The sequence below is a fragment of the Anomaloglossus baeobatrachus genome, chromosome 4 (genome assembly GCF_048569485.1).
Source record: "Anomaloglossus baeobatrachus isolate aAnoBae1 chromosome 4, aAnoBae1.hap1, whole genome shotgun sequence".
NCBI classification, from domain to species: Eukaryota; Metazoa; Chordata; class Amphibia; order Anura; family Aromobatidae; genus Anomaloglossus; species Anomaloglossus baeobatrachus.
This window is the reverse complement of record NC_134356.1, coordinates 566,378,858-566,397,481: the sequence shown is the minus strand read 5'-3', so window position 1 is coordinate 566,397,481 and position 18,624 is coordinate 566,378,858. Positions and strand designations below refer to the sequence as shown.

The 18,624-nt window shown below is 56.3% G+C and overlaps 1 protein-coding gene across 1 annotated transcript in view; it reads left to right on the top strand.

Moving 5' to 3' along the window:
* The first annotated feature begins 17,361 nt into the window (after positions 1-17,361).
* Positions 17,362-18,624, top strand: part of IGDCC3 (immunoglobulin superfamily DCC subclass member 3) — a 248,679-nt gene continuing 247,416 nt past the window's right edge. The window contains exon 1 of the mRNA XM_075342856.1: positions 17,362-17,602. Within this exon, the coding sequence (XP_075198971.1) occupies positions 17,539-17,602 (64 nt within the window). The 5' untranslated portion in view covers positions 17,362-17,538. The remainder of the gene's footprint in view (positions 17,603-18,624) is intronic.

The following is an 18,624-nucleotide window of genomic DNA, read 5'->3' as shown; positions in this document are numbered from 1 at the left end:
GGGTCTAGGATGGGGTTGTGCATAGACCACCCTAGTGGCTTATTCAATCCCTCGCCTGGTAGTGTAATCTGTTGCTAGAATATTATGTCAGATATCTTTTATTTCAGTTTCAACCATGTGTTTCTGTAGGAAAAAGCTCAGCACTTGGAGGAAACCACGCAAGCAGAAAGAGCGCATGGAGGCTTCATACCGATGTGATCCTGGACTGATAGGGGTCTCACGACTCAAGCTATAATTAGGGCTGTATTTTGCCTTCGTGCTGCCCTAGGCACTTTAAGTGGTCGCGCCCCTTAGTGACAACGTAACACTATGAGTTTTCGCACACGACATCTGTTTAAGGCAGATCTACTCTGTAAAACACTTAAAAAAGTATCAATGAGAAACGAAGGGCACTAACCCCCCCCAATGGGGATCACCACAGGCACATCAAAACATAGCATGAGTATAAAATATTCCCACCATCCCCACTTATATACTGTGACTGTCACACTGCCCCTAATATACTACACACTGCCCTCCCTTATAAATTATACCCACCACACCTTCCTCAATTATGAAATATGATCTGTACATTGACCTCACATCATGTTGCCCCCTCCTCACAATGTCCCATGCATGCTGCCCCCTCCTCACAGTGTCCCATGCATGCTGCCCCATCCTCACAATGTCCCATGCATGCTGCCCCCTCCTCACAGTGTCCCATGCATGCTGCCCCCTCCTCACAATGTCCCATGCATGCTGCCCCCTCCTCACAATGTCCCATGCATGCTGTCCCCCCTCACAATGTCCCATGCATGCTGCCCCCTCCTCACAATGTCCATGCATGCTGCCCCCTCCTCACAATGTCCCATGCATGCTGCCCCCTCCTCACAATGTCCCATGCATGCTGCCCCCCTCCATGAGCTCCTAATGCTGCCTTCCTCTTTTCCATAATGACACCTCCATGCTGCCCCATTCATCATACTAAGACCACCACACTAACGCTTATGCTGAGACACCCCCCCACACACACACTACCCCACTCTTGATATTGACTCCCCTACATTGCTCCACTCCATACTGAGCCCACACATGCTGCCCCTTCTCCATAATGAGCTCCCAATGCTGCCCCCCTCTCATTCTGACTCTTTACACTCCCCCCATCGATTTTGTCATTGCACTATCCCTCAACCCTTGTCCTCTGTCTCTAGCATTGGCCCCTCTCTCCCATTCCCCCAGCAGCAGCCTCTCTCCCCCGCCTTCAGCAGCAGCCTCTCCCCCAGCATCAGCCTCTCTTCCCCAGCCCCCCCAGCATCAACCTCTCTCCCCCCAGCGTTCCCCAGCATCAGCCTCTCTCCCCCCAGCCTCCCCCAGTTTCAGCCTCTCTCCCCCAGCTTTCCCCAGCATCAGCCTCTCTCCCCCAGCTTCCCCCAGCATCAGCCTCTCTCCTCCAGCTTCCCCCAGCATCAGCCTCTCTCCCCCAGCTTCACCCAGCATCAGCCTCTCTGCCCTCAGCATCAGCCTCTCTGCCCCCAGCATCAGCCTCTCTTCTCCCAGCCTCCCCCAGCATCAGCCTCTCTCCTCCCAGCCTCCCCCCTCCCCCAGCATCAGCCTCCCCACTCCCAGCCTCTCCCAGCATCAGCCTCCCCCAGCATCAGCCTCTGTCCTCCCAGCCTCCCCCAGCATCAGCCTCCCCTAGCATCAGCCTCTCTTCTCCCAGCCTCCCCCAGCATCAGCCTCTCTCCTCCCAGCCTCCCTCAGCATCAGCTTCCCCCTCCCAGCCTCCCCCAGCATCAGCCTCTCCCAGCATCAGTCTCCCCCCTCCCAGCCTCTCCCAGTATCAGCCTCCCCCCTCCTAGCCTCCCCCAGCATCAGCCTCCCTCCTCCCAGCCTCCCCCAGCATCAGCCTCCCCCAGCATCAGCCTCTCTCCTCCCAGCCTCCCACAGCATCAGCCTCTCCCATCATCAGCCTCCCTCAGCATCAGCCTCTTTCCTCCCAGCCTCCCCCAGCATCAGCTTCTCTCCTCCCAGCCTCTCCCAGCATCAGCCGCTCTCCTCCCAGCCTCCCCCAGCATCAGCCGCTCTCCTCCCAGCCTCCCCCAGCATCAGCCTCTCTCCACCCAGCTTCCCCCAGCATCAGCCTCTCCCAGCATCAGCCTCTCTCCTCCCAGCCTCCCCCAGCAGCAGCCTCTCTCCTCCCAGACTCCCCCAGCATCAGCCTCTTTCCTCCCAGCCTCCCCCAGCATCAGCCTCTCTCCTCCCAGCCACCCCCAGCATCAGCCTCTCTCCTCCCAGCCTCCCCCAGCATCAGCCTCTTTCCTCCCAGCCTCCTCCAGCATCAGCCTCTCTCCTCCCAGCCACCCCCAGCATCAGCCTCTCTCCTCCCAGCCTCCCCCAGCATCAGCCTCTCTCCTCCCAGACTCCCCCAGCATCAGCCTCTTTCCTCCCAGCCTCCCCCAGCATCAGCCTCTCTCTCCTCCCAGCCTCCCCCAGTATCAGCCTCTCTCCCCCGCCTTCAGCAGCAGCCTCTTCCCCAGCATCAGCCTCTCTTCCCCAGCCCCCCCAACATCAACCTCTCTCCCCCCAGCGTCCCCCAGCATCAGCCTTTCTCCCCCCAGCCTCCTCCAGTTTCAGCCTCTCTCCCCCAGCTTTCCCCAGCATCAGCCTCTCTCCCCCAACTTCCCCCAGAATCAGCCTCTCTCCCCCAGCTTCCCCCAGCATCAGCCTCTCTCCCCCAGCTTCCCCCAGCATCAGCCTCTCTGCCCTCAGCATCAGCCTCTCTGCCCCCAGCATCAGCCTCTCTTCTCCCAGCCTCCCCCAGCATCAGCCTCTCTCCTCCCAGCCTCCCCCCTCCCAGCCTCCCCCAGCATCAGCCTCCCCCCTCCCAGCCTCTCCCAGCATCAGCCTCTCCCAGCATCAGCCTCTCTCCTCCCAGCCTCCCCCAGCATCAGCCTCCCCCAGCATTAGCCTCTCTTCTCCCAGCTTCCCCCAGCATCAGCCTCTCTCCTCCCAGCCTCCTTCAGCATCAGCTTCCCCCTCCCAGCCTCCCCCAGCATCAGCCTCCCCCGGCATCAGCCTCTCTCCTCCCAGCCTCCCCCAGCATCAGCCTCCCTCAGCATCAGCCTCCCCCCTCCCAGCCTCCCCCAGCATCAGTCTCCCCCCTCCCAGCCTCCCCCAGTATCAGCCTCCCCCCTCCTAGCCTCCCCCAGCATCAGCCTCCCTCCTCCCAGCCTCCCCCAGCATGAGCCTCCCCCAGCATCAGCCTCTCTCATCGCAGCCTCCCGCAGCATCAGCCTCTCCCAGCATCAGCCTCCCTCAGCATCAGCCTCTTTCCTCCCAGCCTCCCCCAGCATCAGCCTCTCTCCTCCCAGCCTTTCCCAGCATCAGCCGCTCTCCTCCCAGCATCAGCCTCCCTCCTCCAAGCCTCCCCCAGCATCAGCCGCTCTCCTCCCAGCCTCCCCCAGCATCAGCCTTTTTCCTCCCAGCCTCCCCCAGCATCAGCCTCTCTTCTCCCAGCCTCCCCCAGCATCAGCCTCTCCCAGCATCAGCCTCTCTCCTCCCAGCCTCCCCCAGCATCAGCCTCTCTCCTCCCAGACTCCCCCAGCATCAGCCTCTTTCCTCCCAGCCTTCCCCAGCATCAGCCTCTCTCCTCCCAGCCTCCCCCAGTATCAGCTCCTCTCCTCCCAGCCTCTCCCAGCATCAGCCTCTCTCCTCCCAGCCTCCCCCAGCATCAGCCTCCCTTAGCATCCGCCTCCCTCCTCCCAGCCTCCCCCAGCATCAGCCTCCCTCAGCATCAGCCTCCCTCCTCCCAGCCTCCCCCAGCATCAGCCTTCCCTCTCCCAGCCTCCCCCAGCATCAGCCTCCCCCAGCCTCAGCCTCCACCCTCCCAGCCTACCCCAGCATCAGCCTCCCCCTCCCAGCCTTCCCCAGCATCAGCCTCCCTCCTCCCAGCCTCCCCCAGCATCAGCCTCCCCCAGCATCAGCCTCCCTAAGCATCAGCCTCCCTCCTCCCAGCCTCCCCAGCATCAGCCTCTCTCCTCCCAGCCTCCCCCAGCATCAGCCTCCCCCAGCCTCAGCCTCTTTCCTCCCAGCCTCTCCCAGCATCAGCCTCCCTCAGCATCAGCCTCCCTCCTCCCAGCCTCCCCCAGCATCAGCCTCCCCCCTCCCAGCCTTTCCCAGCATCAGCCTCCCCCCTCCCAGCCTCCCCCAGCATCAGCCTCCCTCCTCCCAGCCTCCCTCAGCATCAGCCTCCCTCCTCCCAGCCTCCCCCAGCATCAGCCTCCCTCCTCCCAGCCTCCCCCAGCATCAGCCTCCCCCAGCCTCAGCCTCTTTCCTCCCAGCCTCCCCCAGAATCAGTCTCCCTCAGCATCAGCCTCCCTCCTCCCAGCCTCCCCCAGCATCAGCCTCCCCCCTCCCAGCCTTTCCCAGCATCAGCCTCCCCCAGCATCAGCCTCCCTCCTCCCAGCCTCCCCCAGCATCAGCCTCCCTCCTCCCAGCCTCCCCCAGCATCAGCCTCCCCCAGCATCAGCCTCTTTCCTCCCAGCCTCCCCCAGCATCAGCCTCCCTCCTCCCAGCCTCCCCCAGCATCAGCCTCCCCCAGCATCAGCCTCTTTCCTCCCAGCCTCCCCCAGCATCAGCCTCTCTCCTCCCAGCCTCCCCCAGTATCAGCCTCTCTCCTCCCAGCCTCTCCCAGCATCAGCCTCCCCCAGCATCAGCCTCCCTTAGCATCAGCCTCCCCCTCCCAGCCTTTCCCAGCATCAGCCTCCCCCAGCATCAGCCTCCCTCCTCCCAGCCTCCCCCAGCATCAGCCTCCCTCCTCCCAGCATCCCCCAGCATCAGCCTCCCCCAGCCTCAGCCTCTTTCCTCCCAGCCTCCCCCAGCATCAGCCTCCCTCAGCATCAGCCTCCCTCCTCCCAGCCTCCCCCAGCATCAGCCTCCCTCCTCCCAGCCTTTCCCTGCATCAGCCTCCCTCCTCCCAGCCTCCCCCAGCATCAGCCTCCCTCCTCCCAGCCTCCCCCAGCATCAGCCTCCCCCAGCATCAGCCTCTTTCCTCCCAGCCTCCCCCAGCATCAGCCTCTCTCCTCCCAGCCTCCCTTAGTATCAGCCTCTCTCCTCCCAGCCTCTCCCAGCATCAGCCTCCCCCAGCATCAGCCTCTCTCCTCCCAGCCTCCCCCAGCATCAGCCTCCCTTAGCATCTGCCTCCCTCCTCCCAGCCTCCCCCAGCATCAGCCTCCCTCAGTATTAGCCTCCCTCCTCCCAGCCTCCGCCTCCCCCCTCCCAGCCTCCCCCAGCCTCAGCCTCTTTCCTCCCAGCCTCCCCCAGCATCAGCCTCCCCCCTCCCAGCCTCCCCCAGCATCAGCCTCCCCCTTCCAGCCTCCCCCAGCATCAACCTCCCTCCTCCCAGCCTCCCCCAGTATCAGCCTCCCTCCTCCCAGCCTCCCCCAGCATCAGCCTCCCCCAGCATCAGCCTCTTTCCTCCCAGCCTCCCCCAGCATCAGCCTCTCTCCTCCCAGCCTCCCCCAGTATCAGCCTCTCTCCTCCCAGCCTCTCCCAGCATCAGCCTCCCCCAGCATCAGCCTCTCTCCTCCCAGCCTCCCCCAGCATCAGCCTCCCTTAGCATCAGCCTCCCCCCTCCCAGCCTTTCCCAGCATCAGCCTCCCCCCTCCCAGACTCCCCCAGCATCAGCCTCCTTCCTCCCAGCCTCCCCCAGCATCAGCCTCCCTCCTCCCAGCCTCCCCCAGCATCAGCCTCCCTCCTCCCAGCCTCCCCCAGCATCAGCCTCCCCCAGCCTCAGCCTCTTTCCTCCCACCCTCCCTCAGCATCAGCCTCCCTCCTCCCAGCCTCCCCCAGCATCAGCCTCCCCCCTCCCAGCCTTTCCCAGCATCATCCTCCCCCCTCCCAGCCTCCCCCAGCATCAGCCTCCCTCCTCCCAGCCTCCCCCAGCATCAGACTCCCTCCTCCCAGCCTTCCCCAGCATCAGCCTCCCCCAGCATCAGCCTCTTTCCTCCCAGCCTCCCCCAGCATCAGCCTCTCTCCTCCCAGCCTCCCCCAGTATCAGCCTCTCTCCTCCCAGCCTCTCCCAGCATCAGCCTCCCCCAGAATCAGCCTCTCTCCTCCCAGCCTCCCCCAGCATCAGCCTCCCTTAGCATCCACCTCCCTCCTCCCAGCCTCCCCCAGCATCAGCCTCCCTCAGTATCAGCCTCCCCCCTCCCAGCCTCCCCCAGCATCAGCCTCCCCCCTCCCAGCCTCCCCCAGCCTCAGCCTCTTTCCTCCCAGCCTCCCCCAGCATCAGCCTCCCCCCTCCCAGCCTCCCCCAGCATCAGCCTCCCTCCTCCTAGCCTCCCCCAGCATCAGCCTCCCTCAGCATCAGCCTCCCTCCTCCCAGCCTCCCGCAGCATCAGCCTCCCTCCTCCCAGCCTCCCCCAGCATCAGCCTCCCCCCTCCCAGCCTCCCCCAGCATCAGCCTCCCCCCTCCCAGCCTCCCCCAGCATCAGCCTCCCTCCTCCCAGCCTCCCCCAGCATCAGCATCCCTCCTCCCAGCCTCCCCCAGCATCAGCCTCCCCCAGCCTCAGCCTCTTTCCTCCCAGCCTCCCCCAGCATCAGCCTCCCTCAGCATCAGCCTCCCTCCTCCCAGCCTCCCCCAGCATCAGCCTCCCCCCTCCCAGCCTTTCCCAGCATCAGCCTCCCTTCTCCCAGCCTCCCCCAGCATCAACCTCCCTCCTCCCAGCCTCCCCCAGCATCAGCTTCCCTCCTCCCAGCCTCCCCCAGCATCAGCCTCCCTCCTCCCAGCCTCCCCCAGCATCAGCCTCCCCCAGCCTCAGCCTCTTTCCTCCCAACCTCCCCCAGCATCAGCCTCCCTCAGCATCAGCCTCCCTTCTCCCAGCCTCCCCCAGCATCAGCCTCCCCCCTTCCAGCCTTTCCCAGCATCAGCCTCCCCCAGCATCAGCCTCCCTCCTCCCAGCCTCCCCCAGCATCAGCCTCCCCCAGCATCAGCCTCTTTCCTCCCAGCCTCCCCCAGCATCAACCTCTCTCCTCCCAGGCTCCCCCAGTTTCAGCCTCTCTCCTCCCAGCCTCTCCCAGCATCAGCCTCCCCCAGCATCAGCCTCTCTCCTCCCAGCCTCCCCCAGCATCAGCCTCCCTTAGCATCAGCTTCCCCCCTCCCAGCCTTTCCCAGCATCAGCCTCCCCCTCCCAGACTCCCCCAGCATCAGCCTCCCTCCTCCCAGCCTCCCCCAGCATCAGCCTCTCTCCTCCCAGCCTCCCCCAGCATCAGCCTCCCCCAGCGTCAGCCTCTTTCCTCCCAGCCTCCCTCAGCATCAGCCTCCCTCCTCCCAGCCTCCCCCAGCATCAGCCTCCCCCCTCCCAGCCTTTCCCAGCATCAGCCTCCCCCCTCCCAGCCTCCCCCAGCATCAGCCTCCCTCCTCCCAGCCTCCCCCAGCATCAGACTCCCTCCTCCCAGCCTTCCCCAGCATCAGCCTCCCCCAGCATCAGCCTCTTTCCTCCCAGCCTCCCCCAGCATCAGCCTCTCTCCTCCCAGCCTCCCCCAGTATCAGCCTCTCTCCTCCCAGCCTCTCCCAGCATCAGCCTCCCCCAGCATCAGCCTCTCTCCTCCCAGCCTCCCCCAGCATCAGCCTCCCTTAGCATCCGCCTCCCTCCTCCCAGCCTCCCCCAGCATCAGCCTCCCTCAGTATCAGCCTCCCTCCTCCCAGGGGGCGCTGGGCGCACATTAACGATCCCCGGCTGTGTGTGATTCTCTGTGTAGGGTGCATAGCACTTGCTACTGGCGGACACCGTCCATCTTTCCATCCACACTTACAGGGGCTGCCGCTTAGAGTTCATAACATGCCAGGGTTTATTTAACACAACAGTTTTTACTATCAGCTATCGGTTGCATGGCAGACAAATTGGTAAAGGTTCTTCCTCTCTGACTGGGGTATTTCTTTCTTTTCTTTAGGACTACCACATAAATGCAGTGGCAACCCTCCTTCCGTCTATAAGCTCCCACTATGGGTGCAATGGTAGCTTTGATGTTCCCAGGCCACCGTATAAGCAGGAGCGACCTCTACTTTCTCCGTCAATACCCTCAGGGTGTTGCACACGAGTCTACTACACCCCAGGATCGTCCAATCTTCACTAAGCCCGCCGGGATGAGCCTTATACTCCATACCTTTCGGGATTAGCTTTCAGGACTGACCCCAGCACTGAGGCCCTTCTCCTGCTAGGCAGAACCTTAACTGAAGTGACTCTCAGGTCTCTCTGTTACCAGGAAGTCACTCTCTGCTCAACACCAGTTCCCCCCCACAGTGAGCTGAACCTGACATTCACTGTTTCTATTACTAACAAAGTTCATCTACATAACATGGACGCGTACACCCGGTTTCATAGTGCGCATGACCCAAACTGCGAAATCCCCATTCGGACGCGATGGTGGCGGAGAGATGAGAGATCATCCTGTGATGCTGTGCATTCATTAGCATGATAGCATGCCCACAGGGACGTACTAATGTACCGCCCTGAGAGGGCTTGGCCGCTCCGCTGCTCGGGCCGAGCCGCTTGAGGTCCGGGCTCGGGTGGTCGGTGGTTCAAGTGCCTCTGGACCGGGGGCCACGTCACTCCGTTAAGGTGAAGCAGTGGGGGTGGTGGTGTACGGTGGGTGTCGGGTGAGCTGTGACGCCACCCACGGTTTGTGGTGACGGGATGCACCACCGCTGCGGCAGGAGTGGAGGGTATTCCCGGGATCGGTGTTGGTGGCGCAGCCTTGGTGATAACCCCTCCGTGGGTAGGGGCGGTGCGTCCCGGGGCCCGATGGGGACGGCGATGGGGTGCAGGGCGCCGCGCTGCGGTGCGGTGCCCGTATGGCACTGGTGTACTCACGATTAATCACACTCAGAGTCACTGGTAAACCAAAGTTCGAGGATGGTCGGTACCTGCGGCCGGCTGCTGATGTCTCCAGTGAGGTTGGTGATGGTCCCTCTTCCCTGCACCTCTGGTTTTGTTGTTCGGCTCCCCTGCCTGGGCAGTGGTAGCCCGCTCCCCGGCATTCAGCTGCCGGAGGAGCCCTCTGTTGCCCGCAGGCGCTGGCCCGTCGGGTGGTTGGCCTTTGGCGGTGACGCTCACCCGGTCTCGGTGGGCTTTTGCCTTCTTTCGGGTCTTGGGGTGAGAATGAACCCGTGAGGTCCAGACTGCAATCAGTCAATTTGCCTACACTCAGTGGCTTCCAAGCTAGGACGGGGTCTGAGTACCCGGTTTCTGGTGCTCCGGTAAACGGTTGACTCCCTGGTTCAGGTCCGGCGGGCTCCAACCCTGCCCGGTCCTTACGGTTCTGCCGGTCATACACCGGTACTCCTGCAGGCGGCCACCACCGTCTGCCTGCCTGACGTTACAAGGGTCCCAGGCTCCTACCTGGGTCCCTGACAGCTCTGCTCCTCTACACCTCCTGTGACTGTCACTCTACAACTCCAACTCTGTTTGTATTTCCTGCCTCAGGACAGTAGTCTCCTCGTTGGGCGTGCCTTTCCACTTGACTCAGCCCACCTGGTGTGCCCTGCTTGCCCTGAGGGAGGCATCAGGTCTCCCTTTCGGGTGACTATTGTGCCCTCACTAAGGATGGGGGGGGTGTGGTGTTGGTGGTGTTGTTACCTGTGACCCCTGGGGGTCCAGGGCATCACACTAACATGCTAATGAGGGGCGATTGGCCAGAGTGCCCTCGCTCATTAGCATACAATATAAGATCTTTAGAAATACTTTTTCTAAAGATCCCTTTATCTATGCTAGTGTATACAGGGACAGTTAGGCAGGGATTAGCAATATGCACCCAGAACTGCTCGTGGTTCTGGGTGCATATTGGACCTGACAGGTTCCCTTTAATAGCTATTGATAAATGTATGTGTTGCGGGCGGGGGTCGCTGCTGCTTCTCTCTCTCGGGGGGTCTGCTCGGATCCGGGCTACTGCTACGGTTCGAGTGGTGACCGGACCTGGGCTCTCACGGCCGCCCGTCCTCACAACCATCGGAAAGGGGATATTTACAAGGGAGGTTGTTTGTGTCTGTGATGCCACCCGTGGGTTGCGGTGAGGGATGTTGGCACTGCTGCTGCCTGGTGATGGGGCACCCGGGGCTGATGGAGCAGGGAAGCAAGATGGGATCCCCTCCATGGGTAGGGGAGGTGTAGTCCCGGGGCCCACGGGTCGAACACGGGAGTAATTGCTGCTGGAGGTGGCGCGCCGGGCCGGACCGGGGGACAGTGGTGTATTCACAGTTCAATAATCTCACACATGTCAAGTAGTAAACCAAGTTGTGGCTGGCTGCCTTTGTAGGGAGCATTCGGGTCCCGCACCCAGGTTGATGAACAGATATCCCTTCCTCCTGCACTTTGTGTTTTCGTCTCTTTTGGATGACTTCGCATGGAACAGAGAAGTCCACTCCCAGTTCTATTTGTGTTGGGAGCTGTGGCCCGCGAAAGCTGACCCTTGGGATTTTAGTGGGTTCTTGGCAGACACCCTATTCCCCGCGTTGGGATTCTGTTTCGCTCTATCTGGGCAGTAAATTGGGACAATGTCTGGAACCTTGTCCCCGGCTGGTTAATTAACAAGGGACATGCAACCTTCCTTGTCCTAGGGTCCAGGCACCCTGTCTGTGCACGGCCTCCGCACCGGATTCCCACTGTCGGCATCGGCGGGCTACAACCCTGCCCCGGTCCACTTTAGGTCTCCCGCGACCGGATCTCCGTCGCCTGTGGCTCTGTTCACCGTCTGCCACCTAGCCAAGTAGTCCAAGGGCCACTACCCCTGACTACACTGCTCAGTGTGTGCTCCACTTACACTTAACTGTCTACACTTCAAAGCCTGAACTTGATCTACTGTGTTCCCGCCTCTGACACCTCAGGACCCCTAGGTGGGCGTTGTCATCCGCCTGATCCCGCCCACTGGTGTACCCCTATTATCATGAGGGGGTGGCTAGGATTTAATGGCTGTGTGTTATGCCTGAGTGTGGGTTGTGATGGTAAGTTTTTAGTTATGGTTAATGTTAGGACTAGCCTAGAGTGGGAGGGGCTAAAGTGAAGGAATTGGGATTAGTTTAGGTAGAAACAAGTGAACTTGAATAAGACTGACTGTGGAAACGTGAAGGAGATGTTATTTAAGCTGTGTACCTGCTATCTACTGTACATAATCCCCACCAAGTTACCGTTTTGTAATAAGTTTATTTTTGAGTTGTGGTGTCTCTCATTGAACTGTTCAATATCTGGTCCTGGCCAGCCAAACTCACCGTCATCATACAGCCTGCAAGGGCGTAATGCCCCCATAGAACAAATCCAAACACCTTGCCAGGACTCTCACCTTCATGTAACATGTCAGAGTGTAAGTTTACATTAGTAAATTGAGTCCACCTGTGTATAATTTATTTTTAGTATATATACAGCTGTTCTGTAAAGGCCTTAGAGGTTTGTTTGAGAACATTAGTGATCAAACAATATCTTGATAACCACGGAACCCATCAGACAGGTCAGGGATAAAGTTGTGGAGATAAAAAAAATACCCCAAGCTCTTAACATCTCAAGGATCACTGTTTAATCCATCATATAAAATTTGGAAGCAGTATGTCACAACTGCAAACATACCACGATATGGTTGGCCACCTAAACTGACATGCCATGCACAGAGAACACTAAATAGAGAAGCAGCCAAGAGGACCATGGTCCCTCTGGAGGAGCCGCAGAGATCCACAGCTCACGTGGGAGTATTTATCCACAGGACAACTATTAGTTGTATAGTTATATACTTCACAAATCTGTCCTTAGTGGAATAATGGCAAGAAGAAAACCATTTTGAAAAGGAAGCAATAAGAAGTCCCATCCGCAGTTTGCAATTGTAGGGGTCACAGCTAGCATGTGAAAGATGGCTCTCTGGTTAGATAAGGCCAAAGTAGAATTGATTGTTGAGTAGAATGCAAAATGCTATGTGTAGCAGAAATCTAACACTGCCTATTATCTTAAAAACGCCATTCCCTTTGTCAAACATGGTGGTGGCAGCAACAAGCTCTGGAGATGCTTTTCTTAAGCAGAGACAGGAAAGTTAATCAGAATTGATAGGAAGATGGATGGAGCTAAATTTCAGGGCAATCCTGGAGGAAAACCTGTTAGAGGCGCAAAAGACTTGACACTGGAGTGTAGGTTTACCCTCCAGCAGGAAAACAATCCTAAACATACTGCCAGACCTAGAATAGAATGGTTTGGATGAAAGCATATTAATGTGTTTGAATAGCTCAGTCAAAGTCCAGAATTAAATCCCATTGAGAATCTGTGACAAGACTTGAAAATTGCTGTTCACAGACACCTCCATCCAATCTCACTGAGGTAGAGCTATTGTACCGCCCCGCGGGCTCGGCTGCGACCGCCGAGCCGCTCGGATCCGTGCTCGTACGGTGGGTGGCTCGAGCTCCACACGGACCAGGGGGTCACGTCGCTCTGAAAGGGGGTTGGCGCTACACGCAGAGACTTCGGTGGGGAGTTCCACGGCCGGGGCCGAGGTGGTTTGGAAGGGATGTAAGTTCATGATGCCACCCACGGGTTGTGGTGAATAGATTGACACCACCGCTGCCGTTAACTAGGCCTCCCGAGAACGGTGTTGCGCAGCTTGGTGTTGACCCCTCCATGGGTAGAGGAGTAATGGTCCCGGGGGCCCGAGGGAGGTGCTTAGGTGAGGGGACAGGCGCGGGCTGGATGCTGCTGCGGTGCGGCTCGATGCGCGGCCCGAAGGCACTGGTTTACTCACTATGACACAATACACTGGAGTCTCTGGTAAACCAAACGGGATGATGAATGGGGCCCGCAGCCGGCTGCAGCTTCTCCCTTAACAGGTTGGTGGTTTCCTCCTTTCTCCTGCACCTCTTTGTGTGAATGTTTGACTCCTATGCCTAAGCAACGGTAGTCCGCTCCCCGGCTTGCTGGTTGCTGGTAGAGCCCTGTTTGCCTGCAGACGCTGGCCCTCTGGGTCTCTATGCCTTGGCGGTGGCTTTACCCTGTATGGTTGGGCTGTTGTCTTCTAACAGGTCTTGTGTGGGAAAGGTCCTTAAGTCCAGTCCTCAATCAGTTGATTTGACTCAGCCCTGTCAGTTTGGGGCTTCGTACTGGGTCTGAGTACCCCTCCTGGTGCTCCGGTTTCCAATCGGTTCCCCGTTCGGTATCGGCGGGCCACCGCCTGACCCCGGTCCCTACGGTTCCACCGGCTGTAATCCCAGCTCCTGCAGGCGGCCACCATTGTCTGCCTCCTTGCTAGAGGTGACTGGGCTCCAACCCAGACACCTGAGTAGATTATTGGCAGGCCTGGTCACAAGTCTGCCCTTGATCTCGACCTCTCTCCTTCACTGTCAAGACTAATCTCTCTAGAACTTGTGTCTTTTTCCCGCCTCCAGGCCTGTGAACTCCTTGGTGGGTGGAGCCAACTGCCTGGCTCCACCCCCCTGGTGTGAACATAAAACCTGGAGGGTGGTGACAAGGTGTTTAAGTTTGGCTGCTGTCACCTTTTTAGGGAGGGAGTGTGTGTGCATGGGACTACCTGGGACGACCTGACTAGTCCAGGGTGTCACACTATAAAATGGGAAAAATAGGCCTCAAGAGACATACCTCAAAAAACGTTGTTTTGGTATATCACGTAAAATCTCAATAAAATACATTTACGTTTGTGGGTGTAAAAATGTGCAAAAGGGGGTATAAATACTTTTTAACAGCCCTGTATGATTGCTAATAGGGTATTCTAAAGTTGTCTCTTGAGCAGCTCAGTGCTATTCTGTCTCTTTACAGACTCCTCTCTTCCTGATTTCTGGGTGGGCTCTCCTCCTTGAGTGACAGTTCTGTTGAGTTGCAGAGCTGTGGTATTAGTAGGACTCTAAAGCTCAGCACAAGTTCTGCTGTAAAACATTCAGCTATCAGTCATTCGCTCTGGCGTCTGCACTGTTATTACAGTATTTTTATATATAGAGATAACAAGGCATTTGAACAATCACACAACTGGGGACGGCAAGAGCTGACAGCCATGATTAGGAAATCTGCTCTAAAAGTAGCCTATATTGGGGGCTGGTGATTTTGCAACCATAACAGCAGTTTACCAGAAGCTGGGAAGGAGGAGGAAGGGTGGAGCAGCTGACTGCTGTATAGAAATCAATGGGCTGGAGAGAGGTGGCTGTAATGTTAGGCATTAACTCCTATCCTGGAATGTACCTACTGCACCCATGGCCAGGGTCTGGGTAGGGAATAGTGGCCAAACTCCATGGAAACAAACTATACACTATGAAAAATAAAAGCTCTCATTGCAGAAGAATGACAGCAGATTGAAAAAGCAAGTCAGTTGTAAACTTGATTATTTCCATGCTGCTTAAGGCCTCCTTCACACATCCGTGTCTCCGGTACGTGTTTGGTCTGTTTCCTCACGTGCCGGAGACACGGGCACATGTAGACCAATTAAAATCAATGGCTCTGCGCTCATGTGCATGTTTTGCCATGGACCATATGTCTGTGCGGAGCATACGTGTGCCCGTGTGCTCCATATGTAGGCATGTCCGTTTTTCTCCGGCATCACGGGGTCACACAGGCCGCATACGGACCGCAAGGATGTGATCCGTGTGACACGCACCGGAGAAAACACACGTGTCTGTGAAGTAAAAAGAATTTCTATACTCACCTTCTCCGGCTCTGCTGTCTCTGCCGCTGCTGTCACTTGCTTCCGACCCCCGCTCATTATGCTCATCGCATATTCACTGCACTGTTGGCCGGAAGCAGCAGCAGCGGGGAGTCGGCAGGACCGGTGACCGCAGATCAGAACCACGGACACCAACGCCAGGGACAGGTGAGCAGAAAGTTTCTGTTCTCCGTGTGTTATCACGGATAGCACACAGAGAACGCAAATGTGCCATAAACACAGCACACGGAGGGCAATACGCACCTTTGACTTGTCCGTGAAAAACGTGCATGATCTTCACAGATGTGTGATAGAGGCCTAACAAAGTAAAGCAAATTAAGAACTTGAGAACATCACTTTAGTTAAAGGGGTGGCTCACTACTCTGCAATAGTGGCCACATCCCTGTAAAACTGATAGGGAAGGCTTTTTTTTAATATACATTGTTCAGCCAATTCTGCCTCTGAGTGGCGCTATTGTGGTCAGCTCATCCCAATGAAGTTACCCCCCCCTCCACCCGTGCTCCGTGACCTCTGAGATCCATTGATGTGACTTCAGCTTCCAGTTGACCTGACATCACCGAGGCGGGCCCCAGTCTTCCTGAGGGACTGGGCTGTGGGCGTCGTTTCAATGATCATCACAGCCCAGCATCTCGCGCACACTCTCCTTCACTGTAGAGCACCACAAGGAGGAGCGATGCTGGGCTGTGATGAGGGTGAAACACTGCCCACGGCCCAGTCACTCAGGAAGACTGGGGCAGGGCTCGGTGATGTCAGGTCAACTAGACGTTGATGTGACATCACTGGATATCAGAGGTCACAGAGCCCCAGGGGTCACTTCATGGGGATGAGTGGACCGCAATAGCGGCGCTCACAGGCAGAATTAGCTGAACAAGTTATTTTGAAAAAGCCTTCCCTGTCAGTTTTACAGAGATGTGGCTACTATTGCAGAGTAGTAAACCACCCCTCTAAAGCGGGCTTTACACGCTGCGACATCGCCCGAGCGATCTCGTTGGGGTCACAGAATTTGTGACGCACATCCGGCCGCGTTAGCGATGTCGTTGCGTGTGACACCTATGAGCGATTTTGAATCGTCGCAAAAACGTTCAAAATCGCTCATCGGTGAGATGGGGGTCCATTCTCAAATATTGCTGCTGATCGGTGTACGAAGTAGTTTGTCGCTCCTGCGGCAGCACACATTGCTCTGTGTGACACCGCAGGAACGAGGAACCTCACCTTACCTGCGACCACCGGCAATGAGGAAGGAAGGAGGTGGGCGGGATGTTACGTTCCGCCCCTCCGCTTCTATTGGGTGGCGGTTCAGTGACGCTGCTGTGACGTTGCTGTGACGCTGAACGAACCGCCCCCTTAGAAAGAAGGCGGATCGCCGGTCACAGCGACGTCAGTAGGTAGGTAAGTAGTGTGATGGGTGCGTGCGATGTTGTGCGCCACGGGCAGCGATATGCCCGTGTCGCACAACCGATGGGGGCGGGTATGCACGCTAGCGACATCGGTCACGATATCGCAGCGTGTAAAGCGGCCTTTAGTCATTGACAAGCCTTTTTCCAGTGCTCACCTCTTTCACTCATACTTATATGGCTGGAATATTTTTACTCATCTATTCTAGATAATTAATTTCTCACTTGCAGCGTTAATGGGGTCAGGCGTTAAAAATGTACAATCTAAACAGTGCACCTCTGTAAATCAGGATTATTAATTCCGCTATTTAGATCAGTTATTTCCCGGAGATTTCTAATCCTGATGTATTACTGTATTTTTATATTAAGCAGATTACTGTTACATTCCAGGCTCCATTTTGCTGCTGAGCAGATTGATACATCGGACCAAGTCACATTGTTTTGGCGAGCCCTGGGTGGAGTGTTACATCTCCCATCATATGAAGTTAATTTAACTAAATTGTAATCATGGTGGGTATTTGAAATATTCATCGTCGGTCAATGAACTGCGCCTACAGTTGATATACTGTATGTGTAAGATCAGGATTTCTTTATGAGGTTTGATATCTACGATTTGGTGTTCCATATTTTTTCCTTCTATCGCTGTTTCGCTTTTTAGCTTTTTGTAGCATTTCTATAAACTTTCCAGCTCAGTTTTTTGCCTTTCGTGGTTAGCACTTGTCTTTTCGTCCTTCCATGTGACTTTTTCTGTTTTCCTTTCCTCTACTTTCTCTTCCAGTGTAATGAGCCATCTCTATTTCGGAGCCATACCATCTTCTACCCTGCTCCTGTCCTGTCGGAGCACATCCATCTCTCTCGCTAGAGGTACTATCTCTTTGTCTTATATGCAGAGGTTTGGGGGGAATTCTCGCCTCACCCTCAATTCCTATATCTGTAAAATAATTTCTATAAACCCTATATGACAGGCGTACACCGACGCAACTTGGCATCTCCTGGCACGCTACTGGAAAGAGGAGAAAAATATCAGAGGTGACATGACACAATTTGGGCAGAAAAGGGGGGGATCTTTGATACCTCCCCTAAAATCCACACGCCTGAAGTTCAAACGCATGGGGATCACTTGCTTAAAAAGTCCACTGGCTGAAAACACTAGCTGGCTCTTTTGTTCCCCAGAAAGGGCCTCAAGAGAACTGTGGTGAGAGGGAGGAGGTAAGGGGGGGGGGACCTGGGAGCTGCTGGTTCAGTGCACACACACACTCACACACTCATGCGGATGGTCTATAGGAGCAAAGGGGGATGCTGACAATTTTTTGTAATGCATGTGCAAAATGGTGCAAATGTGGCTGGATTGTCCCAGTGACGAGTGACTGAGACTTACCGTCTGGCTGGATTGCTGTGTGCCGCCGCACTCTCCAGACTGCTTTTGCTTGCAGCATTTTGGCAGATTTTTTTTGGAACACTACAAAGTGACACTATGGCTTGTGGAGGCGGCGTGTGGTGCTTTGGATTGTCATTAGCACTGATGACATCCATCCTGGGTAAGTAAATGAATTGCTTCATTCACTTGTTGTCTAAATCATAGCTGGACCCTGAAGTCACATGGTGGCCAAACAATATTAGGCACCTGAGCCCAAGAGCTTACATGGCTTCTAGACCAGGGAGGCATGCTCGCCCTCACAACACATCGCCCTCAGATTTATGTTCTTTGTTATATACTGATGTCTAATTGTATATTTTGGGCTGATAAAGTTTCATGGGGGTAAACTCCCCTAATGTGCTGAGACTATCCCCGTCTACCCGTCTGGTACTATGGTAGCATTGTCTTTTCCATTCACGAGTTCCGTCTCACACACCTACATCTACCCTAGGTATTGTCCCCATACGGAGTGGCCATGGACCTCTCAATGCCACATTGCTCTGCAGCATCTTGCAGTGAAAGACCCCCCTCCCTAAAAAAGACTTGGAGGTCCTTAGTGTCCTGTTGCCATGACAGCCTGATCATAACATCTCTTTGTAGTGCTAGTGGATGGGCAGAGCATTGTCTACCATCCGGGTGTGTAACGCTGTCTAGTACTAGAGCACATGGCTGTGTCAACAAGTCTCCCAGCAGCGGGGAATGGTGCCAAATGGCAATAAATAATGTGCAAAGGGATGCACAGCGGGCAGCATGGCATGCCTCATCATACCCCCCACCCAAAAAAATGATAGCGACAATGAATTAACCCACGCCGTGCCATAACGCTAACAATTGTTTTTCAGGAAAACACCAACATTGATGAGATATTGTTTGCATCTTTGGCTTTGGATAATGAGCCTCCTGGGGTCTGTTCCCATTGATCTTGTAAATGTGCACGGTTCCTCTTTGTACAGATACGGATCTGGGCGCAGTGTGGATGTGCGCTCCCCGCCTGATGATGACATGTGTACATACATTGTACATCTCGCCTGCTCCATTCTGGACCATGTGAGGCGTGTTTAATCCATTCTGCTAAGAAATGCAGAGCTTCTATTGTGCCGGAGCAAAGAGTACTATAATCCCATATAATTAGGATTATCATGG